The sequence below is a fragment of the Chiloscyllium plagiosum genome, unplaced genomic scaffold (genome assembly GCF_037043375.1).
Source record: "Chiloscyllium plagiosum isolate Xiang-an unplaced genomic scaffold, Cpla_swu_hap1 HiC_scaffold_4, whole genome shotgun sequence".
In the NCBI taxonomy this organism is placed as follows: Eukaryota; Metazoa; Chordata; class Chondrichthyes; order Orectolobiformes; family Hemiscylliidae; genus Chiloscyllium; species Chiloscyllium plagiosum.
In genome coordinates, this window is record NW_028270142.1 from 114,642,785 (window position 1) to 114,669,319 (window position 26,535).

Below are 26,535 nucleotides of genomic sequence, written 5' to 3' on the forward strand. Positions count from 1 at the left end.
TACAAAGACATAACCTCATCACTGACCTATTGTATCACAAAAGGTATAAAAGTATCTTGACATGTGCTCTGCATTGAGAGAAGAATGGCAGCTGACCACTATGCTGTTGGTGTCTTTCTCTCCCAAACTCCGGTATTTCCTTGAGGAGAAAGTGAGGTCTGCAGATGCTGGAGATCAGAGCTGAAAATGTGTTGCTGGAAAAGCGCAGCAGGTCAGGCAGCATCCAGGGAACAGGAGAATCGACGTTTCGGGCATAAGAAGAAGGGCTTATACCTGAAACGTCAATTCTCCTGTTCCCTGGATGCTGCCTGACCTGCTGCGCTTTTCCAGCAACACATTTTCAGCTCCGGTATTTCCTTGTACAATGAACTTTGTTATTGAACCCTGACTCTGACTCAGAGGCTGGTAACTTTCCCCACAGCAATTACACGTGAACTGCCCAATTTCGATCTCTTGACATTGTGACGACATGATCATGCACGCCTTGTGACATTGGGCACACAGAAACATAGAAAATAGGAGGAGGAGCAGGCCATTTAGCCCTTCAAGCCCGTTCTGCTATTCAATATGATCATGGCTGATCATTCAACGCAATACCCTATTCCCGCTTTCTCCCACTACCCTTTGATCCCTTTAGCCCTAAGAACTATATTTAATTCCTTCTTGAAAACATTCAATGCCTTGGCCTCAACCACCTTCAGTGACAAAGAATTCCACGGCTCACCATTCTCTGCTGAAGAAATTTCTCATTGTCTCAGTCCTAACTGGCCTATTTCCTATTCTTAGATTGTGATGCCTGGTTCTGGACTGTCTAAATTGGGAATATCCTTCCTGTGTTTACCTTGACTAGTCCTGTTAGAATTGTATAGGTCTCTGTGCGATCACCCCTCCTCATTCTTTTAAACTACAGTGACTATAATCCTAACTGATCCAATCTCACTTCATACATGCTGGAGATTTGACACCATATTCTACTCGACTCAACTCCTGCTTTTTAAGTTGCGCAGGAAGTACACTATGATACCTCTCACACTATAAGTGCGCAGGTTTTGTATTTAAATCGACACACTGTGTTGTGCCGATGAATTTTGTGTCTAATAGTTTTCTTTTAAATAGATTTCCTGTTTAGAATGTAATATGCAGTGCTTAGATCAATCTGTTTTTTTCCTATAAACAGCTGTCCCTTCTACATAACAATTAAGGTTTTCCATTCAATCACCCTTCTGCTTGTGTGTGAACATCAGCACCAATCAAGAGATGTGAATGCCTCTTGCAAACGTACTGACAGCAGTAGGTTTAAAAGCTGGGATGACAGATAGGTCACGCTGTATGAGACATACTCTGTGCCCAGCTGCCAGATTCTGTATCTGCAGAACAGGGTGATGAGGCTTTTCCTTGATAGGCAATTACTGGTTATGGAGACTACAAGATAGATCGTGACAGCAGTTACAATGACATAGATATATATGAAGGCATGATTAACTGCTGCATGGTAATAACGATATGCTCTGCTTCAAATGGTGCTGCATGAAAATGGCTTTGCCATGGTGACCAGCATTCAGAAAGATGTGTCACCATTCATAATACAATACCATTACACCTGGTCACAGCTATGGGATGTACTTCACATTGTTTGGACTGATCTTTACCTTCCACTGTTAACATATACCAAGCGTTGACACTAAATGCTTCCTTTTTGATCATTTTCTCTTCTGTTTAAGGCCTTGTCCCTTTATGTTCTGTCAAAGGATTTTAAGTGTAATAGGATCTTCCACCTTTTCATTCAGAATATTTGTCTCCTTATAATCCCCTTTCACTGACTGATCTCCTTAACCAAAGTGACAACTTGCATTTACTTAGCACCTAATGCATAGTAAAATGTCCCAAAAGAAACATCAGTAAGACATTTAGAAAAAGAAGCTGTGAATAGGAGGGTGGTCAACAGCGTGATCAAATAAATGGGTTTTAGAGTATCTTAATGGAGTGGCGAGGTACAAAGGAAGCATTTAAATTTACGACTTTGGGATAGGATACAGATAGCAGAGACTCAGAATCACAGATTGTTATAGCATAGAAGGAGACCAGTTGACCTTGGTGTCGAAATGAGCATCATTCTTCATGCCAATGGGCGGCACGGTGGTACAGTGGTTAGCACTGCTGCCTCACAGCGCCGGAGACCCAGGTTCAATTCCCGCCTCAGGCGACTGACTGTGTGGAGTTTGCACGTTCTCCCCGTGTCTGCGTGGGTTTCCTCCGGGTGCTCCGGTTTCCTCCCACAGTCCAAAGATGTGCAGGTTAGGTGAATTGGCCATGCTAAATTGCCCGTAGTGTTAGGTAAGGGGTAAATGTAGGGGTATGGGTGGGTTGCGCTTTGGCAGGTCGGTGTGGACTTGTTGGGCCGAAGGGCCTGTTTCCACACTGTAATGTAATGTAATCTAATCAATCTCTTGTTTTTCCCCCATTATTGCATGTTATTTTTTATCCAAATAATCACCCAATGCCCTTTTGAAGGCATCAGTTGAACATCCCTCCACCACACTTCAGGGCAGTACTTTCCATTTCCTAAGTACCTGCTGAGTGAAAAAAGTTTTCCTCCTTTCACTCCTGCTTCTTCTGCAGGTCACTTCAAATCCATGCCCTCTTATTCTTGTTCCTTTTATGAGCAGGAACAGCTTCTCCCTGTTTACCCTATCCAGCTATACGCGGATTCGAAAAACTCTATCAGATCTCCTCTTAGCCTCCTTCTCTCCAAAACTCTCCAATTTATCCTTGTAACTGAAGTTCCTTATCCCTGGAACCATTCTTGTAAGTCATTTCTGCACTCTTTCCAATGTATTCCCATCCTATCATGTGATGCCCAGTGGTGGGGTCAAACATGTCTACTTGAGCTAAGATACATAGAGCAGAGAGGGTGGGCATTTGATAAGGTGCGCAGTTGAATTTGGAGGTGACAAAGGCATGGATAACATTTTTCTCGGCAAATGGTTTGACACAAGGGTAGAGGCGGGAAATGGGTGAACGCACTCTTTGTGATGTAGAAAAAAGGTGAAATCTCCAAATTGTGAATCAGTTAGGATGTTGAGATAGTGATCAGTTTGGTTGAGCTTGGATAGTGATGGGGACAATGATGGATCTGATCGAAAAGTTATGGCATGCCATTTTAGCTAGAAACTGAAATAAAGATCGTTTCACTCTTTTCAACATTTGCCAGTTGCTTAGCTATTGCCTCAGGCTCTGAATCATGTGCTGAATTTGACCCTGAGCTGGGTTTATCTCCACGACAATAACTGCAGGCTCTACCTTTGTTCCACCACCTATTTACAGAGGCTGGTTCATGGCAGAGGTATGTGTGTGTCCAGTATTCTAGGACTCCTGCTGTGTTCAGATCGGAATGCAGGGTTGTTGTGTTCAGTGGGAGGCAGGGGACCTGGGAGAGGAGCAACATTGGGGCCCATGGTTTCTTCCCTGGTTCTGCTTATTTCTGCCTCTCCAATGACTGCTGAATCGTTTCTTAATGCCCGTGTCACTTTAACTTGACAAATACAATACGAGCACACACATATCATCTATTAACTGAGATCAGCTAAAACTCTGCTGCCCATAACGTATCCACTTACAACAAAATTTTCTTCTCATATTTACTTTCTTATCTTATTTGTCTTTTCCTTTTACGAATGTGCAGCTTATATGTACTTCGGGAATAGAGTCGTGGAGTCATAGAGTCATACAGATGTACAGCACGGAAACAGATCCTTCGGTCCAACTCATCCATGTCGATCAGATATCCCAACCCAATCTAGTCCCACCTGCCAGCACCCGGCCCATATCCCTCCAAACCCTCCCGATTCATATACCCATCCAAATGCCGCTAAAATGTTGCAATTGTACCAGCCTCCTCCACTTCCTCTGGCAGCTCATTCCATACATGTACCACCCTCTGCGTGAAAAAGTTGCCCCTTAGGTCTCTTTTATATCTTTCCCCTCTTACCCTAAACCTAAGCCCTCTAGTTCTGGACTCCCCGATCCCAGGGAAAAGACTTTGTCTATTTACCCTATCCATGCCCCTCATAATTTTGTAAACTTCTATAAGGTTACCCCTCAGCCTTCAATGCTCCAGGGAAAAGAATCCCAGCTTGTTCAGCCTCTCCTTATAGCTCAAATCTACCAACCCTGGCAACATCCTTGTAAATTTTTTCTGAACCCTTTCAAGTTTCACAACATCTTTCAGATAGGAAGGAGACCAGAATTGCATGCAATATTCTAACAGTGGCCTAACCAATGACCTGTACAGCTGCAACATGACCTCCCACCTCCTGTACTCAATACTCTGACCAATAAAGGAAAGCGTACCAAACGCCTTCTTCACTATCTTATCTACCTGCAACTCCACTTTCAAGGAGCTATGAATTTGCACTCCAAGGTTTTTTTGTTCAGCAACACTCCCTAGGACCAATACGTTCTGCTAAGATTTGCTTTCCCAAAATACAACACCTCACATTTATCTGAATTAAACTCCATCTGCCACTTCTCAACCCATTGGCCCATCTGGTCCAGATCCCATTGCAATCTGAGGTAACCTTCTTCGCTGTCCACTACACCTCCAATTTTGGTGTCATCAGGAAACTTACTAACTATACCTCTTATACTCACATCCAAATCATTTATATAAATGACAAAAAGTAGAGGACCCAGCACCGATCCTTGTGGCACTCCACTGGTCACAGGCCTCCAGTCTGAAAAACAACCATCCACCACCACCTTCTACCTTTGAGCCAGTTCTGTATCCAAATGGCTATAGATTTGCTTGATGAGTAATTACCAAATTCCATCAAGTTTACCTTCTATCATTTTGTGTGATACAATGATAATGGATTTCTTAACTGACTGTAGTAATCAGTCTCCATCAGTTCTCTTACGGACCCAGACACAATAGGAAGAAAACTCCACTGTGGATAGCATTGGGAAACATGGATCCAAAGTCAACTGGTCCTTTAAAACTTGCTACATTTTCCACACATCACATCTAAAATTGTTTCCTGTCTGCAACTTGTTTATGAATTATCTCAATAAGCTGTACCACAGAACATAAGTAGGCTATATTTTCACTGGCTCACAGTCTTTGAGCGATGTAATGCATTGATATTGAAAATGAGGTCCAGGTGTCAAAAGTGAAAGGGCTCTATTTCACGACAATAATTTTTTCATCTTGGTGAGCACAGAGCTGCAGAAAAGAATTGCATCCAGAAAAGCATTATGACATGTTAATAATAAATGTAGTGAACAAGTAATCACAGGGCCAATTTTAGGAAATTGCAGCCCGACTGCGTCACAAATGTAAGTGGAGCAAAGGCACTATTTCCCCCATGTCCATCAAGTGAGGCTTCTATACAGTAGCATAATTCCAGCATATCTGCACTAATGTATTTACACACTTACCAGCAGTACGAGTATCACTGGCCCCTGATAGACATAGTCCATATATTTCCCTGGTACTTTTCCAAACCAGCATCTGCAAACATCAAGATTCATATCAATTGCCACTGGCTTTGTTCCAATATAATCACTGCATTGGCAGTCTGAGTTAGTCAGATGATTTACAAGTAGCAATTTTAAAATAAAATGACACAAAGCTACAGACAATGACAAAGAATAAGGAGCATTAATCATTTCCTGCACTATAACTTATATAACTACCTTAATGTCCCCACGTACTTTAATTTACAGAAGTGGGACTTTCTGGAAGTACTTTGTCAATGCAGTGAAAACACATCCAACATAACCCCTTTGTCTTGCAATCACAATAACTGGTTACAAAATGCAGATTTTAGACTTAATTGCAGCTAAACATATGCGGAGCTCGCTAGTAACATAACTGGTCAATGCACTCCCTGTTTTAGGGCTGAGTTAGTAGGTTCCCAGTCTCTGCGGTTAGATAATGCAAGAGTCTAGATTAGAGCGGTGCTGGAAAAGCACAGCAGGTCAGGCAGCATCTGAGGAGCAGGATGCTGCCTGACCTGCTGTGCTTTTCCAGCACCACTCTAATCTAGACTCTGATCTCCAGCATCTGCCTGTTAGATAATGCAAATCAGGACAGCAGTTAGGTTACAATGGCTGACTCAAGAGCATTTAGATTGAGTCGAGTAGAAGTCAGCAAGGAATCCTGCTCATAATTCCTGTTAGAAAGCCAATGTGATTTTCAGAAGGCTTTTGAAAAACTCCCCCACAGGAGGCCGGTTAGAAAAAAAAATAAAGGTGTTGTTTGGGAGATAACATATTGGCATAGTTTAATGATTGGCTAACAGATAGAAAACTGAGAGTAAGAATAAAATGACAATTCTTGCACTGGCAGAGAGTGACTAGTTGGCTCCTGCAAGGGATTAAGTGGCTGGGCCCCAGCTGTTCACAATAGATATCAATGATATGGAGGTGGGGTCCAAAGGAATGTTCTTAAATTTGCAGATGATACAAGTTAAATGAGAACATGTGTTGTGAAGAAGTTGTGACACAGCTTCAGGAGGTTTTGGACAGTCTTAGTGAATAGGCAAGAACATAGTGGTTGGCACATAATGTGGAAAAATATGAGATTATTCACATTGATAGAAGGACAGATGTGTGAAATATTTCTTAAAAGGCAAAAGGTTGGAAAGTGTAGGTTTACAAAGCAAACTTGTTGTAAGTAACTGAGGATTAACATGCAGATGCAGCAAGTCATGAGAAGGCTAATGGAATGTTAGCCTTTATTGAAAGACGATTGGAATACAGGAAAGGTGAAGTCTTGCTTCAGTTGTACCAGAGCTTGGTTAGAGTACATCTGGAGTAATGTGGACAGTTTTGGTCTCCTTAACTCAGGGAACATTTTAATGGTATAGAAGAGATCTAATGCAGATTCCACAGACTGGTTCCTGGGATAGTAGTACTCTCTTATGAAGAGAAATTGAACAGACTAGGCTGTGTTCTCTAGAGCTTTGAAGAATAAGAGATGATCACAGCGAAGCTTATACAATACTTAAAGGGGTAGACAAGCTAGATGCAGGCAAAATATTTCCACTGGTTAGAGAGTCTACAACTACGTGGTACACAATTTAAAAATAAGGAGAACGTCATTAGGTCTAAGATAGGGAGAATTTATTTTTGCTCAGAGGGTTATGAACATTTGGAATTCTCTACCACAGAAGGCTGTGGAAAATGTAAGAAGTGTTTGATTATGTTTAAGGCAGAGATAGATAGATTTCTGAATACTAGTGACGTACAGGGTTATAGGGATGGGGTGAGTATAGGCATTTAAGTGCAGTTATGTGCAATCAGCAATCATATTAATTGATGGGATAGGCTTGAGGGGCTGAATGGCATACTTCTAGTCCTATGTTCCTATGTGTGCATAGTGGGGAGAGATTAGGAACAGGAATTGTAATGATGAATACCATTGTCATTTAAACCGAGATTATTGTCTAGATTCACACTCAAAGATTCAGAGATTGGCTGTGACACTAGAATGAGAGGTGCCAATTGCAAGGAAATTGTAAAAGAGAGAGGAAAGCTATTACTTCAAGATTATACAGTTAGCAAATGAACAGTTGCATTTAAGGAAATGGCTGTGTTGCAGAGAATGAGCCAGTTGTTTTATCTTGTAGATATTAAAATGCCAATATTCAAAGGCAGGAATAATTTATACTGTGTGAGAAAACATTGATGATTAGTTGACAAGTTGTCTCTGTTTGGCAGAGACATTGCCAAGGAAAATAAACTAGGGAATGACTGAACCAAATTGGTTTAATTATAGCATCTGGAACTATTTCCTTCTCCTGCAGAGGACATGTCCCTGCTGCTTATACATAAAAGATAAAAATCAAAGTCAGTATAGTCCTACTCTTTCATTAGAGAGATAACTGATGGTGGCTTAATGTGAGGGTCACCATGCCTCAGGCAAGGGGCAAGTTTGAGAAGGAGGAGCCTTCACGGTAACCTCAATCAGTTGGGAAATTGAACCCACACCTTTGGTATCACTGTCCTCTGTATTGCAAACCAACTGTCCAGCCAATTAAGCTAACTAACCCTCTGCCTGAATATATTCAGCTTTCAGCAAGTGTAAATGAGCCAAATTGCAAACCCAACAGATCATTTTAATATGGTTCCTCATGTAATTCTTAGCACACTCAGCACTGACCAATGCCAATCACTTCTGACATCAGGCATTACGTTGCTAGTTCTGTACATCAGTATTCTTCCTATTACAAACTGTTGAAAAGACATAAGTGGAACAGTTCAATAACTGGCAGATCCTATCAAACACCTTGTCCATTCTGAAATGTGAAGGTGTATATGTGCAAATTTAAGTACAACTATATATGTAGTGCAGGCTCGAAGGGCAGAATGGTCTACTCCTGCACCTATTGTCTATTGTAAGTAAATATGAGTGCCCATGTATGCCCCGGGTCAGTTTCCTGTTCAAAGAGAAATCATCTCGTTAAAAGGCAAACAGTAAGAAAATGAAAGAATATGTGGGTAGCAGTGAAGCTGGAATTTCAACAGTTTAGCTGTTTTCAAAAGGACAAAGGCACATTTTGCAAACAACACTGACATCAACTGCCATGTTAGCAGAGGCAGCACTAAATTATAAGATCATGAAGAACTTAAGGTTTGATGATCTCAGTCAACGTGCACAGCTGTATGACACTCCAGACACCAACCAGATCAACATGATGCTGTTCTTTGTGGGAGGAAGATTTTATGCACCAGCACAGATTTTCATTCTTCATTGTCTTCAGAATGCGATGAGACTAAATAATTTCAGTGTGAACAGCCAGTACCAGACTGTGCAAGCTTGATTACATCCTAAGAGAAAAGCTTTCTACATAACAGATGGGATTTTCCACCTCAGTGCTCTTTGTATATGGTGGGAGTTCATGTCAGGGAAATGGATAGCGTCAACTCAATGATTTCCTCGTTATTGATTTTAATGGTCAGAATACTTACACACAGTGGGAAGCATCTTGTACATCTGAACACTCACCAATCAATATGCTTTAAATACTGACACTCAGAAACATCCTGTTGTTAAGAACACACATCAAGAACATCCCATAAAGACTGACAATTAACAAGGAACGTCCTGCAAATTCTGGCACTCCATCAGGAAGATCTTCAAAATTCTGGCAGTCACTGAGGGCCACCCTTTAAACACGGACATTTACTCAGGAACATCCTTAAACTACTGACACTCAGTCAGGAACATCCTGTAAATACTGACATTCACTCAGTAACTTCCTATAAACACTGCCATTCAGTCAGGAATATCCTGTAAATACTGACACTCAAACAAGGAATGACGTGTAAATACTGACATGTATTATACTGACCACAATAAGGGAATCTAAGACCTGTGTCCTCACTAACCCCACAGACTTATCACTACCTTCAGAGCAAAACATGCAGCAGCAATTAAAAAAAAAACCTCGCTGTCTCACTTCGTTCTGTTTGAGAAACATTTCAAAATGTTTCTGACCCTTTGTTTCTTACTTCTGGATTTTTTTCTACATTAAAGGAATCATATCAATAGATTTATGGTTGCTATTGCTGCCTATTTCTTTGGCTGCATGGTCACTTTCCTTCAGCCGTTGAGTACTCATTTTAAGGCACTGAATGAATTACATGCATTTTATGAAAGGAAGGAAGTTTCTTTCTTTAATGCTTTTCTCACTTTAAAAGAAACTAAAAATATAAAACTCGCAAATTCAAATGACATCTTAATGCTTTACTTACTGTTCATTTTCATAATATAATTTGCCTATGGCCCAGGCGACAATGATAGGACAGGGTATACCTGTGGAAGAACAAATACTTTTGTCAGTTTTAATCAATGAATACAATTTTTAAAAAAAGACCTTGGCTATAGATTGATACTGTACGTCAATAATATGCAGAGCCCTGTGACAATCAGAAATTAAGCTGCTTTACACAAAGCTTGACATGAAAGTGTTACAGTGCTTAAGTGTGAGAAATACATAAAGTACGAATTCAACTACAAACATTTTCATGTCAGGTGGAGGGGGTATTGGTGGGTGGTGGGTGGTGTTGGTGAGTGTGTGTGAACTAATACTAGATGAGCTGCTCCGAACTGTACTTCCTAGATACCAACTTCTTCCCTCTCCCTGGCAACAGACTGCTGCTGTCTCTGCTACCTAATTCTTTGACTGTGCTTTTGATCTCTTTCCTTCAGTCATTTAGCTGTTATTTCAAGATATTGGACGTCAAGGATGTATTCCACGAAACTATGGAGTTTTCTTTCTTCTATGCCTTTCTCACCTTAATGAATGTCCCAAGTACAGTGGAGAATATAAAACTCACATATTCACTTGATACCTTAACATTATGCATTTTTATAATATAATTCATCCAGGCTACCTTGACAGGACAGAACATACTGGTGGAAGAACCACAAGACAGTTTGGTGTTGCTAAGTTAAAAAGTGGGCAAGTTATGTGGAAGGAAACCTTCTTCAGAAAACCCACCAGATCTTCTGGCAGTCAGGCAATACCAAGTTCCACCCAGCAGAGTTTACCATCACCATGGTGGAGGCTGTGATTGCTGCTTGGATACGATTGCTTCAACCCTACTCCCAATTCACAGGTGGTGGATCAGAGGCAAGAACGATGTATGTTGTTTGGAAATGGGGAGTGAGGGCAGGAACCCCACTCCCTAAGGTAGAGCTCCTTGGTTGAGGAGAAATAGCACTGGTTGAGGATCTGTACCTCTCCCTTTTTAAGTCATTCATAGGATGTGGGCATCACTGACTGGGCCAACAATTATTAATTATTCCCAATCACCCAGAGAGTTGGTGAGATTTAACCACATTGTTGCGATTTTGTAGTCACATGTAGGCAAGACCAGGTAAGGATTAGTGAAACATAGTGAACCAAATGAGTTTTTCCAATAATCAACAATTTGATGTTCATCATTAGATTCTTAAGTCCAGACTTGTTATTGATATCAAATTCCACCATCTGTCATGGTAGGATTCAAACCCAGGTTCTCAGGACATTATTTAGGCCTTGGATGAATAGTCTAGAGATAACACCATTTGGTCATTACCTTCCCTTATTGCTCCCCGCAAACTGACAGGCCACTGGGCTGGTATCATTTGGGTAGCCAGCTCTCTCTTGTCCCAGTTGGAGCTGAAGTAATTGCTGCCCATTTGGAATGAGGCCCTTAAGTTGTTGTTCACTGACCTCTAAAGGGCCTTAGTAGGTCAACGGGTGGGGAAGTTGAAACTTTATTGCTGGAACAGCACAGCAGGTCAGGCAGCATCCAGGGAACAGGAGATTCGACGTTTCGGGCACAGGCCCTTCTTCAGGAATGAGCAGAGAGTGTTCAGCAGGAGTGTTCCTGCTGAACACTCTCTGCTCATTCCTGAAGAAGGGCCTGTGCCCGAAACGTCGAATCTCCTGTTCCCTGGATGCTGCCTGACCTGCTGTGCTGTTCCAGCAATAAAGTTTCAACTTTGATCTCCAGCATCTGCAGACCTCACTTTCTCCAACGGGTGGGGAAGATCAACCAATGGCCTTCCTTCCCAGAACTTCATTTCTCATATCGTGGCTCCAGGACAGATGTCTCCCCAGTACCAACTGCCCACTTCTCAGGTTGAGAAAACTCGGCAATTAGTCTAACACTCGATCTTGTGATCAGCGTCCAACCATGTATTGGTACCTTCTTCAAAACTACCATTTTCCACCTCTGTAACATTGTCTTGGACATTCTGATAGGCAGATAGTCGTTGGATCAGACTGGAATTGATTGTTAGGATCCTGTGGAATCCTGGATGCAGCTGACTCCATGGAAAATTGAAGATTCTGATTGGAAATTGCCCTGTGTCCAGAATGCTCTGAAATAATCCACTCATATCAGAGAATTCAGAGGCTTCAATTTCCATTAAATTAGTAGTTTCCCAGGAAATGTTAGACATTCAAAAATCGGTGTAACTGTCACAACCCTCCATAATATTTGTGCTTTTCTAACCTGGCCTTTCCAATTACAAGGACTGCAGCAGTTCAAGAAGGTTGCTCTCTATCACATTCCCCTGGGTGATGAAAGTTGAACAATAAGCACTGGCATAGTCAATGATACCCACATCCCATGAGCTTTTTAATAATTTAAAAAAAAATAAGTTGCACCAGTCGAAGTGACCAGCTCTTTAACAAGGCTCCTGGCTATGAAATCCCCTTCTTAAAACTCTTCACTTCTCTATTTCACTTCTCTCCTTTAAGATATATCTTTAGAAACTACTTCTTTGACCAGGGGTTTTGATTATCTGACCCAACCTCTTCATACTGCCTTGATTGCATGCTTTGTTTCGTAATGTTCCTGCAAAGTTCTATTATTACAGTGTTAAAGCTGTTGGTGACTTAGCTGTTTTTCAGTGATGGTTACTTTAACAAAAAGACAAAAAGCTCCTCACTTACACCATCCAATGAACAGGAATATCCATTTGCGCAGTTTGTCTGTAGAGTAGGTCATCACTATAGCTGTGTGGAGATAGCACCCTTCGACAAACATCCAGAAGAAATTAGTCACCACAAAGTAGTTGAAGATAGTTGTGATAAGACGGCACCAGGGCTGAAAAAGAAGATGAACTCTGCAGTTAAATGTGTTATGTTTACATTTAAAAAAGACTATTGATGGCAGGTATATGTTGCAAGGGTTTACTTTCATCAAGGAAGCTCACTTAGCTGAACTGAGAATTGAAGAGTCAGGATAGAGGTTGGCATACTCAATTTGCTGATCTCCCAGCAATCCTGAAAGTTGAGTATTTAACTTCTCATCGTGCTCCAACCTGTACTCTTGTCATAAGAGGTGCATCTAGTACTAGTCACCACTGAGGCATTCTATAAGATGTATCCCTTTCACTTTCTCTCCACCCCTATTCCAAGCCTGGACATATTCTTGAGTCTGCTGCTGAAAGCTTTAGGACACCTTCTCAACCTTTAGCTAGTCACCAGCTAGCTCGATGGAGTGTCCATTGACTATGGTGGTGGGGTGGTGGGGCTTGAGGGGCGTTCAGCCTAGACATTAGCTGGCCATTCTACCGTAGGTATTATTATGGCTGAACCCACACTACAAAACTAAGGATTGAGCCTGAGATCTCCTGGCCTACACGAATTATGCTTCACTAGGTGGTTCAATTATCTATTAAACTGTAAGAGAAGTTTTGGAATTTATTCCAAGGCATTCTACAGGGATATTTTTAGAAAAGGAAGGATGCTCTTTGGGAGTGGTCCGGGGACACTTTTGTAGGCAAGGTGCACTTTGAGAGCAGCAAGATGCCCTTTGGAAGATGCAAGGTGCCATTTGGAAGAGGTCAAGGGGCCTCCTTGTATTGTTAAAAGTAGACATTTTTGTAGGTAAAAGATAAATAACCTAATTGGAACTGTTGAGTTCATTAGAACTGTCACTGTCAATGGAACTGTAAAGCTATCTAAATCTTCTGCCTTATTACGAAAACAGGCAAATGTGATATGGTCAATTAAATTCCAAGCAGTTTTTGAGAAGCTGAGGACAATTCTAATAAGTATTGGTCACCCCTGAGTTCACATTTGCAAATAATGCTAATAACTTGGTAAATACAGCCTTATTGCAAAGTGATGAATCGTGAAAAGAGAAGTCACTTTCCTAAGAAATTAAACTTGCGTAAGAAATCAGAGAAGCAACAGAACGGGAAACTTGGGATTATTATTAGCTTTCAATAGTTTGACGTCTATATCCATCATGTTTACCAAGAAACACTAACATATACTGATCATAATCTGCTGGCTTTTACGGCAAAACCAGGACTCAATTTGTAAGATATTCTCTGGAACTTATCGATTCAACTATTCTTTACTTTTTTTCTTCCACCAAAGCTTTTTTTTTTCTGACTTAAATCTACTTATCTTCTGTGGAGAGATTGAGCCAGCACAGGGACAGTGAGAGGGTCAGGGTGGGGGGGGGGGCAAGTGAGAGACCGAGCCCAGCATGGTTAAGCATTTAAGAAGGACTGCAATGTTGAACTTTTAACTAAATTTCTTTATTTTTCTATTCAGATTTTGTACCCAAGTACCTTTGTAATTAAGATGGTGCCAGGAATGGCAACATTTCACACTTTTCACTGCACATCTGTACCCATGTACTTGAGTACATGTCACAATAAATTATAATTCAATGCAAAATTTTTCCATGTTACTGGAAAAGGTAATGTAATAGCTGACTAGTTATTAAAATTAATTTTGCACTGAAATAGTTTAACAATTGGGTGGTAAATAACAAGAAACTGCTTAAATACTGTAGAAGGATTGGATGAGAGTGAACAACTATATATTTGTGTGGTATTGTATGTGTCATGTGAAATTGGTGATGAAACACATCTTAAAAGGGTGTTTCATTTTTGTTAAGGGTGGAGGCATGTAAGGGACTATGCTTTCTTTTTTGGACTACAAACTGAAGTGGAAGTTGAGCTGCTGCAATTGGAAAAACAGGAAAATGTCGCTACTTGAAAATCAAGTGTTGCATATTGTTATGCTGTGGAATATAATGTTACTTTTTGTTAGCAAAAAATATCTTTCCAGTGAAGCAAATTGTGTTTGGCAACACCGTTATGATTTGTTAAGCTGTAAAATATTTTTGTTAAAAAAAGCTACAATTGCCAGAAGCAGCAGAAAGTGAAAACATCTGCAGCCTACAAACCACATTTCTCTCCCTCTCTCTTCCTGTAAGAATTAAGACAGAAAATCCAGCGAGCTTTAAAGAAAGAACTCATTCAACATACATTCATTGTCTCAGCATGCTCCTGCCCCACTGAACTCATCTCTACCTACCTCGACACTGTCCTAACCCCCCTAGTCCAGGAACTCCCCACATACGTTCGAGACACCACCCACACCCTCCACCTCCTCCAAGACTTCAGTTTCCCCGGCCCCCAATGCCTCATCTTCACCATGGATATCCAATCCCTCTACACCTCCATCCGCCATGACCAGGGCCTCCAAGCCCTCCGTTTTGTCCTCTCCAGACGTCCCCAACAGTACCCTTCCACCGACACTCTCATTCGTTTGGCCGAACTGGTCCTCACCCTTAACAATTTCTCCTTTGAATCCTCCCACTTCCTCCAGACCAAAGGGGTAGCCATGAGCACACGTATGGGTCCCAGCTATGCCTGTCTCTTTGTTGGCTACGTAAAGCAGTTGATCTTCCGTAATTACACCGGCATCACTCCCCACCTCTTCCTCCGCTACATTGATGACTGCATTGACGCCACCTCGTGCTCCCGCGAGGAGGTTGAGCAATTCATCAATTTCACCAACACATTCCACCCTGACCTTAAATTTACCTGGACTATCTCTGACACCTCCCTCCCCTTCCTGGACCTTCCATCTCCATTAATGACGACCGACTTGACACTGACATTTTTTACAAATCCACCGACTCCCACAGCTACCTGGATTACACCTCCTCCCACCCTACCTCTTGCAAAAATGGCATCCCGTATTCCCAATTCCTCCACCTCCGCCGTATCTGCTCCCAGGAGGACCAGTTCCACCACAGAACACACCAGATGGCCTCCTTCTTTAGAGACCGCAATTTCCTTTCTTAAGTGGTTAAAGATGCCCTCCAACGCATCTCGTCTACATCCCGCACTTCTGCCCTCAGACCCCACCCCTCCAACCGTAACAAGGACAGAACGCCCCTGGTGCTCACCTTCCACCCTACCAACCTTCGCATAAACCAAATCATCCGCCGACATTTCCGCCACCTCCAAACAGACCCCACCACCAGGGATATATTTCCCTCCCCACCCCTTTCCGCCTTCCGCAAAGACCGTTCCCTCCGTGACTATCTGGTCAGGTCCATGCCCCCCTACAACCCACCCTCCCTTTCTGGCACTTTCCCCTGCCACTGCAGGAACGGTAAAACCTGCGCCCACACCTCCTCCCTCACCTCCATCCAAGGCCCTAAAGGAGCCTTCCACATCCATCAAAGTTTTACTTGCACATCCACTAATATCATTTATTGTATCCGTTGCTCCCGATGTGATCTCCTCTACATTGGGGAGACTGGGCGCCTCCTAGCAGAGCGCTTTAGGGAACATCTCCGGGATACCCGCACCAATCAACCACACCGCCTCGTGGCCCAACATTTCAACTCCCCCTCCCACTCTGCCAAGGACATGGAGGTCCTGGGCCTCCTTCACCGCCGCTTCCTCACCACCAGACACCTGGAGGAAGAACGCCTCATCTTCCGCCTCGGAACACCTCAACCCCAGGGCATCAATGTGGACTTCAACAGTTTCCTCATTTCCCCTTCCCCCACCTCACCCTCGTTCTAAACTTCCAGCTCAGCACTGTCCCCATGACTTGTCCGGACTTGTCCTACCTGCCTATCTCCTTTTCCACCTATCCACTCCACCCTCTCCTCCCTGACCTATCACCTTCATCCCCTCCCCCACTCACCTATTGTACTCTATGCTACTTTCTCCCCATCCCCACCCTCCTCTAGCTTATCTCTCCACGCTCCAGGTTCACTGCCTTTATTCCTGATGAAGGGCTTTTGCCCGAAACGTCGATTTCGAAGCTCCTTGGATGCTGCCCGAACTGCTGTGCTCTTCCAGCACCACTAATCCAGATACAAAAACAAAGTTTACCTGATAAACTATTGAATCAAAACAGTCAGCATTACCATATAGACAACAACACCTCACCTTTGCAAACATTATAAAGAACTGTTAGAGAAAAGTGGCTTTCCACATTATGGTCTGAACGTTTGATCCTGGGAATTTGGTTGTTTGTATCTTGTTCATTATGTCCTTTGGGGAAGGAAATCTGCCACCCTTACATGATCTGTCCTATATCTGACTCTAGACCCACAGCAGTGTGATTGACTCTTAACTACCCTCTAGACAAACAGGGGTGGGCAACAAATCCCGGTCGAGCCAACAACTCTCATCCCATTTAGGAATAAAAAAAAGTTATTTTCTCACATAGAGTCATAGAGATGTACAGCACGGAAACAGACCCTTCGGTCCAACTCGTCCATGCCGACCAGATATCCCAACCCAATCTAGTCTCACCTACCAGCACCTGGCCCCATATCCCTCCAAACCCTTCCTATTCATATACCCATCCAAATGCGTTTTAAATGTTGCAATTGTACCAGCCTCCACCTCTTCTTCTGGCAGCTCATTCCATACACGTACCACCTTCTATGTGAAAAAGTTGCCCCTTAAGTCTCTTTTATACCTTTTCCCTCTCACCCTAAACCTATGCCCTCTAGTTCTGGACTCCCTGACCCCAGGGAAAAGACTTTGTCTATGATCCTATCCATGCTTCTCATAATTTTATAAACCTCTATAAGGTCACCCCTCAGCCTTCGATGCTCCAGGGAAAACTGCCCCAGCCTATTCAGCCTCTCCCTATAGCTCAAATCCTTCAACCTAGCAACATCCTTGTAAATCTTTTCTGAACCCTTTCAAGTTTCACAACATCTTTCCGATAGGAAGAAGATCAGAATTACATGCAGTATTCCAACAGTGGCCTAACCAATGACCTGTACAGCTGCAACATGACCTCCCAACTCCTGTACTCAATACTCTGACAAATAAAGGAAACGCCTTCTTCACTATCCTATCTACCTGCGACTTCACTTTCAAGGAGCTATGAACCTGAACTCAGGTCTCTTTGTTCAGCAACACTCCCTAGGACCTTACCATTAAGTGTATAAGCCCTGCTAAGGTTTGTTTTCCCAAAATGCAGCACCTCACATTTATCTAAATTAAACTCCACCTGCCACTTCTCAACCCATTGGCCCATCTGATCAAGATCCCATTGTAATCTGAGGTAACCTTCTTCGCTTCCACTACACCTCCAATTTTGGTGTCATCAGAAAACTTCCTAACTATACCTCTTATACTCACATCCAAATCATTTATATAAATGATGAAAAGTAGTGGACCCAGCACCAATCCTTGTGGCACTCCACTGGTCACAGGCCTCCAGTCTGAAAAACAACTCTCCACCACCACCACCCTCTGTCTTCCACCTTTGAGCCAGTTCTGTATCCAAATGGCTAGTTCTCCCTGTATTCCATGAGATCTAACCTTGCTCACCAGTCTCCCATGGGGAACCTTGTCGAACACCTTACTGAAGTCCATATAGATCGCATCGACCACGCTGTATATGTTTTGTTGTAATGCTGTATATGTTAAATCATTGTGTTTTATTGGTCTCAATTGTGACTGAGAGGGTGTGTTCATGAAATTTGAAGGGGTGTAGTGTAAGTTGTATAAATTAGAAATCCTTTCTTTCGCTTCTCTTGTTAAAGTGTCTGACAATAAATAGCATCATTTCTATTATTTCTGAAAGAACGTGATGTGGTTTGTTTTTGTCCTGAGTAGCAGCCAGTCTGGTAAATTGGTCATTTTGGTCATCTTATCTTTTTTTTTGTATATTTTAGGATGACCTATGGAGCAGTGGAACATGATTCTCAGCACACAGATCCCACTTAAGTCATGACACTACCTCAATGAAACACTGTGTCACACCTACTGCTGACTCCCTCTGCATTCAGTGAATTCAGAACAGAATAATGATGGAACGTACATGTGTCTTCTGGTTGGCCAAGTCCAGTCTCACATTAGTCAGGCACTCACAAACATGAGCCAATGACTGCCTGAATTTTACTGTGATAGTCTACCTCATTGTTTTCGTGTATCTGGTGGTCGATCATTTGCAACAGGAACCACATGATATTCCTCAGTATGAACGTGGTTATCAAGTTCCAATGAATAATATTCCGAAGGCATCTGATGCTTCTATCAAAGACAACATAAAGAAAGACACAATTAAAATTGTGCTATGTTTTATCAAACACAGGGTATAGAGATGAGGCACATTTATTGAAATGCACAGTTTATGACTGCTCACTAGGCAGTTAAACACTTTATAAAGAGAGTTAAACATAATGGATACAGTAAGAATCTGCAGCAGTGAACCTGAGCTTTCACAAAGTGGCAGGCTTATTGGGTTCAAATGCTTTTCCCTACTTTTTAAATCTGGTCTCAATGAGTATTCCCAAATGAGGATTCTCAAAGATCCATCCCACCTTGGCAATGTTTTTCTTCAACCTCTACCATAGGGGAGAAGGTACAGAAGCCTGAACACATGCACCAGCCAGTTTCAAAACAGTTTCTACCTTACTGTTGTTAGAATACTGAATGGAATAACAAACTCTTAACATTCGCCTGTATCTGTGGTTTTGTTTTTGCCGCTGTTTACCTATTATTTACTTATCTATACTACTTAACTCTGTATTGCTCACAAGACAAAGCTTTTCACTGTGCCTTGGTACACGTGACAATAAATTCAATTCAATTCAATGAGTCAATCAGATGTTTATTTGGCAGAAAAGTGATCATCCCCTTTTAGCAAATGCGAAAGACTGACAGCTTTAAAATCAGCTGCTGGGAGACAGGGTGTTCTTAAATGAAATAGTTTCTGGCTGTTCACTGCTGAGCTCCAGATCTGAGTTTGGCTCATATTGACAGGTCTCCTCTCTCTGGTTGTGTATGGGAGGATGCTTGGACGGGGCTTGGTGCATGTGATATCAGTCAGGGGTTTGACAGCACACAGTACATGACAGTGTGACTGAAAACAACAGGTTAGCACTCTGCAGCTGCCTCCTTTATGGTATTTTTAACTAACCTGCTTGGACATGCTATGACACACTCTAGAGCAGGTGGGACTAGAACCCAGGACTTCTTGCCCAGATGTAGGTGCACCACAACTATATCGCAAGAGCCCAATGACCTCGTTTATCAATACAAACAACTGATTAAAGCTGCGAACAGAAGTTGTTCACATTTAACAGCTGCAAAGGTAATAAAGAGCTCCAGCAGATTCAATCAGTTCCTACAATGTCTTACAGTGACTTGTGTCTCTGTGTTTACATTTTAATGATGTAAAATGAGACAGGTTGGTGTAACAGAAAGACAAATGACCAATAAATATGAATGAAGAGGAGGATGAAGTGATTCATTTTGTTAGAAGGAATGTGGAAAGACAATACAAGCTGAAGAGTAGAATTCTAGATTACTTACAGTGTGGAAATACTTGCGTGTGAAGGTTTGTACCTGAGCTACAAACCTTCACAAACCTTGCAATTATCTGTGGCATCTTTGAAATGGCTGTCTATGATGATGTCAAACAGGTACTATCTTGTCTTGGTTGTAGGCAGGTTTCTGGGTTATGTGAAGTGTGTGCAAGTGTTGTGGAATATAACTGCATTTTAAATTAATGGATGAGGGTCAATATGAGAGAAGCCACCTTGATTAGTTTGTGAGATATAGATATTGAAAATTACATTTCTATTCCCAGATGCATCATAACCATATTGTACCACCTTCGTCTCTCTCATATGAAATAATAATAGAAAATTCTGGAAATACTTATTGCATGAATAGGCCTAGCTTATGACATTGCATAAGCTGTTGTTTGCTACACCATTGTCTTTGAGTATAGGAAACTACAAGGCTTGCTTGGTGCAGAGGGGCAGAAGAAAACCTATTCTTGGTCTAACTAGAAGCATCTTGTAGTAAATAAAATATTAAGACAATAAGATATAGGAGCAGAAGTAGGCCATTCCACCCACTGAAGATAGCTTTGCTATTCACTGATATCCTGGTTGATCTGATAATCTTCAACTCTGCTCCTGTCTTTTACCATAACCCTTGGTTCCCTAACTGATTGAAAATCTGTCTTAGTCTCGAATATACTTAAAAACCCAGCCTTAATAACCCTTAGTAGCAAACAGATTCACTGAAGAAATTTCTTTTCATGTCTGTCTTAAATGTGCAACCTGTTACTTTGAGATTATCCAAGGCTAGGACAAATGTTCGGCACAACATCGTGGGCCGAAGGGCCTGTTCTGTGCTGTATTGTTCTATGTTCTATGTTCAAGGCTGTCCCTCAAGGGAAACAAGCTTTCTGCATCTATCCCATCAAGTCCTTAAGAATCTCCTAAGTTTCAATAAGATTGCTTCCATTCCTCAAAACTCCAATGAGTACAGATCCATTTACTCAACTTCTCCTCATAAGACAATCTGTCCAGCGTATAGTTTATTGCATCTTAGCAACTAGTTACAGGTTGCTTTGATATGAAGAGGGCCAGATGTTAGCTCTCACTCTTCTGGGATCATACTTTGTTCACATGCCAGCAACAAAGTTAGTCATACTCCACAATCCTTCCACAGTCAATACTCAGCAGGTCTGACAGATTGTTTTGTGTCGATACTATGGCTTTAAGAGATGTATTTTGTGATGGATTTTAGTTTTTGAAGATAGATTTTAAGACAGATTGATGAGCTGTCTATTTGAAACCAATGAAGTAGACAGCTTGAAAATCTTGGTTTTATTTTTAAGTTGGACCAATAGAAGCAGCCTGAATGGGTAGGGTCAGGCTCCCACAGAACCAGGAGTTTAGTTTTAAGTTTTTAGTAGACGTTGCTGCTGGATCTTGAGGATTGATTTGGAAGCTGTTTTCCCTCTTTCTCTTACAGCAAAAAGCTGGGGTTCTCTTCCTGCTGTTAGAATTGAATGTGGGACACTCTATTTTACTGAATTTGCCTTTGCCAAGGGTGTGTTTATAGGGTGCTGCTACATTGGAACAGATACTGTTTAGTAGTTAAATAAATTGTTCCGTAAAGTTTTCCAACAGAGTTAAATAATTCCAAGTTCTTCTTTCATGTGCTTTATTTTAATAATGAATAAAGAGTTTTTTGCTTCAAGACTTGTAGTTTGACTGATCGGATTGCATCCAGAATGCCAGCCTGGCACTTACCTTTAAAAAATCAGAAAAAAGTTAGGGTCTAGGCTATTTTCTCCATTTTTTTGAGGGAATTTGGTTTAGTCCACAAAGTTTTGGAGAGTTTGGGAAATGTTAGAAAAATAGGCTGGGAGGGATAAGGTTTCAAGAAGAGAGATTGAACGATTGAGAAGTTGTCTTCCAGGGCTAAAGGGCATGCTGACAGGGCAAGCAAAGAATCAAAAGATGTGGCTGGAGCAGGTGCGCTGCTGTCTGAAAGCAAAGGTAACAGAAAAGGCAAAGCATGCAAAAAGCAAACCAAATGTTAGCCAAAGATTACGGGCTCACACTAATGAATTCAATGTTGAGGACAGAAGGCTGTAAAAAATGCCGATTCAAAAAACAAGGTGCTCCCTGAGTATCTCTGTCTTTACTGAGCTGAAAATGTGTTGCTGGAAAAGCGCAGCAGGTCAGGCAGCATCCAGGGAACAGGAGAATCGACGTTTCGGGCATAAGCCCTTCTTCTGGAATTCCTGAAGAAGGGCTTATGCCCGAAACGTCGATTCTCCTGTTCCCTGGATGCTGCCTGACCTGCTGCGCTTTTCCAGCAACACATTTTCAGCTCTGATCTCCAGCATCTGCAGACCTCACTTTCTCCTCAAAGATTTTATCTCTGTCTTTAGGCTGTTTTATTTATGTTGGTGTGTGAATGCAATAGACAATTGAATAAAATGGTAAAAAAGAAATCTGATCCTATCTGGGGAGAAGCTTGGTCCCCTGAAGAGGAGGATATGTGTGAACGGAATGATGAATGCCTGCTGTAATTCATTGAGAATGAGGCCTACAGCAGCTTGAGATGTGGTAGAAGGACGTTTGAAAATACTGCCCAGGATATAGATGTAGAATTAATTAATTATCCCCAACAATAAGTGAGGACTCCCCGCTCATGTAAGAATGCAGAATACGAGGACAGTTAGATATTTTCTGCTCAATTTGATTTAAAAATCCAGCAGACAATTTTCACAACAGTGTTGTAGGAGTATGGAAATGTACCACCTGAGATGACTACTGTTGCAGAGTCAATTGAGTTGCCTCAAGAAAAGTTTAACAGTTGGAAAATATTAAAAGGCACAAGGAAAGCAAAGAATACTGGGATGAGTTGTGTGCAGTTAACACAATAGAGGGCAAGCTGGAAGAAATGGATTAGTCGTTGTCGATAGTGAGTTGCTGGAAAAGCACAGCAGGTCAGGCAGCATCCGAGGAGCAGGAGAATCGATGTTTCGGGCATAAGCCCTTCATCAGGATCGCCAGCATCTGCAGTCCTCACTTTCTCTTCCAGGATGAAATGAATTAACCTATTCCTGTCATATTGTTCACTGAGGTAAAGTTCGATGGCCAATTATGACCATATTATCACATCTTAACGTTGGTGATTTAACAAATTAATGTCAGATTCACAGTGAAGATAACATACCTCAGACAAAGGAAAAGGATAAATGCGACTATGAGGGCTCCAACCGAGATGCAGTGACCCAGATAGTTGATGATCAGTGCAATCTTGTAGTGGAGTTGATATTTCCTCTGAAATAAAATGTAAACAAAAATACTGAAGATATTTTAGATAAATCTCTTGATATTGTTGCTTAATAATAATCAGACGGTGATTTTACATCATGGTCGGTGTGAGGGTCGTGGCATACTGTGCCCCAGGACAATTTAGAAACTAGGAACTTACCTAAATATTCAGGCTCTGACTTTGCCCTGAACCCAGCAGGAATCAACTGTCCAATGCTGGCAGAGGAGCTGTCATTACAGATCCACATGAGCAGACATGTAGAGGTTGTGGGCTGATCATGATTGAGGGAAAGGAAGGATATCTTAGAAGTCTCATGGTTTCATGTGAGAAAGTTTAAAACTAGAGGGCATAATCTCAAAGTAAGATTCATCCAGCTACAACAGAGATGAGGAGGATTTTTCTCTCTCAGAGGGTAATCAATCTGTGGAATTCTTTACCACAGAGGGCTGTTAAGTGCACTTAGAGCTGAGATGGGCAAATTTTTCATCAGTAAGAGAATCAAGGGTTATGGAGAAATGGCAGAAATATGGAGTTGAGGATTATCAGATCAGCCATGATTAGATTCCCTACAGAGTGGAAACAGGCCCTTCAGCCCAACAAGTCCACACCGACCCTCCGACGAATAACCCACCCAGACCCATTTCCCTCTGACTAATGTACTTAATGCTACGGGCAATTTAGCATGGCCAATTCACCTGACCTGCACATCTTTTGGATTGTGGGAGGAAACCCACGCAGACACTGGGAGAATGTGCAAACTCCACACAGACAGTCACCTGAGGCTGGAATTGAACCTGGGTCCCTGGCGCAGTGAGGCAGCAGTGCTAACCACTGAGCCACCGTGCCACCTGATCTCAGTGAATGATGAAACAGACTCGATGGGTGAGTGACCTACTTCTGCTCCTGTGTCTGATGGGTTTATGGTTGTGTTTATCACGGATCCTCGTTGGTTTCAGAGGAAAACTCCTCTGCTTCCTTATCCAGAAGGAAACCGAGACATTTTTTTTCTAAGCTTATATTGCTTGGACCACCTGAATGGGAGCCATCCCTATAAATCAGGCCAATTGCCATTTAGGAAATCAGTTATGGCCAAAGCACAAACTTGGTGGAAACTTCACAGTATGTAGGGAAAGCTGAACTGTCCAAATCTCCACTCCTTTACTTGTGTGACTTGCTTCTATTATGACATTAAAAGGTTAGATGAAGAAACAACTAAACCAAGTCCATTGGGAGAAGTTACAAAACACTTCAATAAACATTTCAAGCTATGCAAGAATAGCATGTAGAAAAAATACCTATTTGAAATCAAAAAGCTCAGAATATCCAAAGGTTGATGTGAAATATAACAGCAAAAGTACAATAGAGGAAATCTACAAATTCTGCCAAAAAGAAGAAGGGGTTCTTTAAAGTAAATACTTTAAAAATTCAGAAGTATATTGAGAAAGGTACCATCAATATGATCAGCACTACACGAAGTGAAGCAAATATTGTTAGTCAACATTAAGCGAAGATAACCATCTACAAGAGGATGTGATGGCTTTGTGGTTTTGTTGCTGAATTAATAAGCTATAGCTCCAGATAATGAGTTTGGGACCTGTATTCACATCCCATCATGGCTAATGATGTAATTTTAATTTGATTAAAAGTCTGGAATTGAATGTTGAATGATGAACAAAAAACCATAAAAGCAAATTACTGCGGATGCTGGAATCTGAAACCAAAAGAGAAAATGCTGGAAAATCTCAGCAGGTCTGGCAGCATCTGTAAGGAGAGAAAAGAGCTGATGTTTCAAGCCTAACTGACCCTTTGACAAAGCTGTCTTGAAAAGAGGGAAATCTGCTATCTTTACATATTCTGACTTCATGTGACTTCTGACCCACAACCCTGTTGACCCGAAAAATATACTCATGACTAACATCTGTAGGTTAGTGCCAAAACTGTCTCATAGACTAGTTGAGCAGTAGCCTGATTCAGTTACACTCCAGCAATCCAGGAAATTACAGGCCAGTCAGTCTAACTTCAGTAACAGGGAAACTGTTGGAAGCAATTCTGAGGGAAATAATGAATGCCCTTGGCAGAGGCAGGAATTAATCAAAAAAAGTCAGCATGGTCTTTTAAGGGGAAGTCTTGTCAGACCAGCTCAAGTGTATAGATGAGGGTAATTCATTTGATATTGTCTATTTGGATTTTTGGCAAGCATTTAATAAAGTCCTGCATGGATGGACCAAGGAAATCTAGTTAATTGGATTCAGAATTGGCTCAATGTCAGGAAGCAAAGGGGATGATTGAGAGGTGCTTGTGTGACTAGAAGCCTGTATCTGGTGGGGTTACACAGGGATCAGTGCTGGGGCCCTTGCTGTTTGTGGTATGGAGAAATGGTTTAAACTTGACAGTAGGAGCATTGACCAGTAGGTTTGCAGATGATATGAAAATTGATGCAATGGTAAATAGTGAGAAGGTTAGCCTTAGATTACAGGAGGATACAAATGGGCTGGTCAGATGGCCTGATCCAGGGCAAGTGAAATCCAATCTGGATAAGTATGGGGTGATGCACTTGGGCAGGACAAACAAGGTAAGGGAACACCTAACGAACAGTAAGACCCTGGAAAGCGCCAAGGATTAGAGGGACCTCGGTGTGCATGTCCAATGGTCTCTTAAGATAACAGGACAGGGAGAGAAAGTGACTATACAGGATACCTTCATTTATTAACCAAGGCAAAGAGTTTGATTACATTAGATTCCCTGCAGTGTGGAAACAGGCCCTTCAGCCCAACAAGTCCACACCGACCCTCTGAAGATTAACCCACCCAAACTCACTTCCCCCTGACTAATGTACCTAACATCATGGGCAATGTAGCATGGCCAATTCAGCAGGCCAGCATATCTTTTGGAATGTGGGAGGAAACCGGAATACCCAGAGGAATGTGGGAGGAAACCCACGCAGACACGGGGAGAATGTGCAAACTCTACACAGACATTAAAGTGTGGTGAGTTAATGCTGAAACTGTATAAACATTGGTTAGGCCACAGCAAGAAATCTATGTGCACTTCTGAAACTGATATTATTGGAGGGATGTGATAGCACTGGATAGGTTGTAGAGGACATTTACCAGAAGGTAGCCTGGGTTGGAGAGGTTTAA

At 41.9% G+C, this 26,535-nt stretch overlaps 1 protein-coding gene across 2 annotated transcripts in view; it reads right to left on the reverse strand.

The window, feature by feature from the left end:
• LOC122548922 (corticotropin-releasing hormone receptor 2-like) overlaps nt 1-26,535 on the reverse strand; it is a 203,352-nt gene that overhangs the window by 37,580 nt on the left and 139,237 nt on the right. For both annotated transcript variants that reach the window (XM_043687903.2, XM_043687904.2), the window contains 5 exons: nt 23,294-23,400; nt 18,715-18,832; nt 12,456-12,609; nt 9,760-9,820; nt 5,437-5,509 (listed from right to left, as the gene is read on the reverse strand). In XM_043687903.2, the coding sequence (XP_043543838.1) occupies nt 5,437-5,509; nt 9,760-9,820; nt 12,456-12,609; nt 18,715-18,832; nt 23,294-23,400 (513 nt within the window). The remainder of the gene's footprint in view (nt 1-5,436; nt 5,510-9,759; nt 9,821-12,455; nt 12,610-18,714; nt 18,833-23,293; nt 23,401-26,535) is intronic.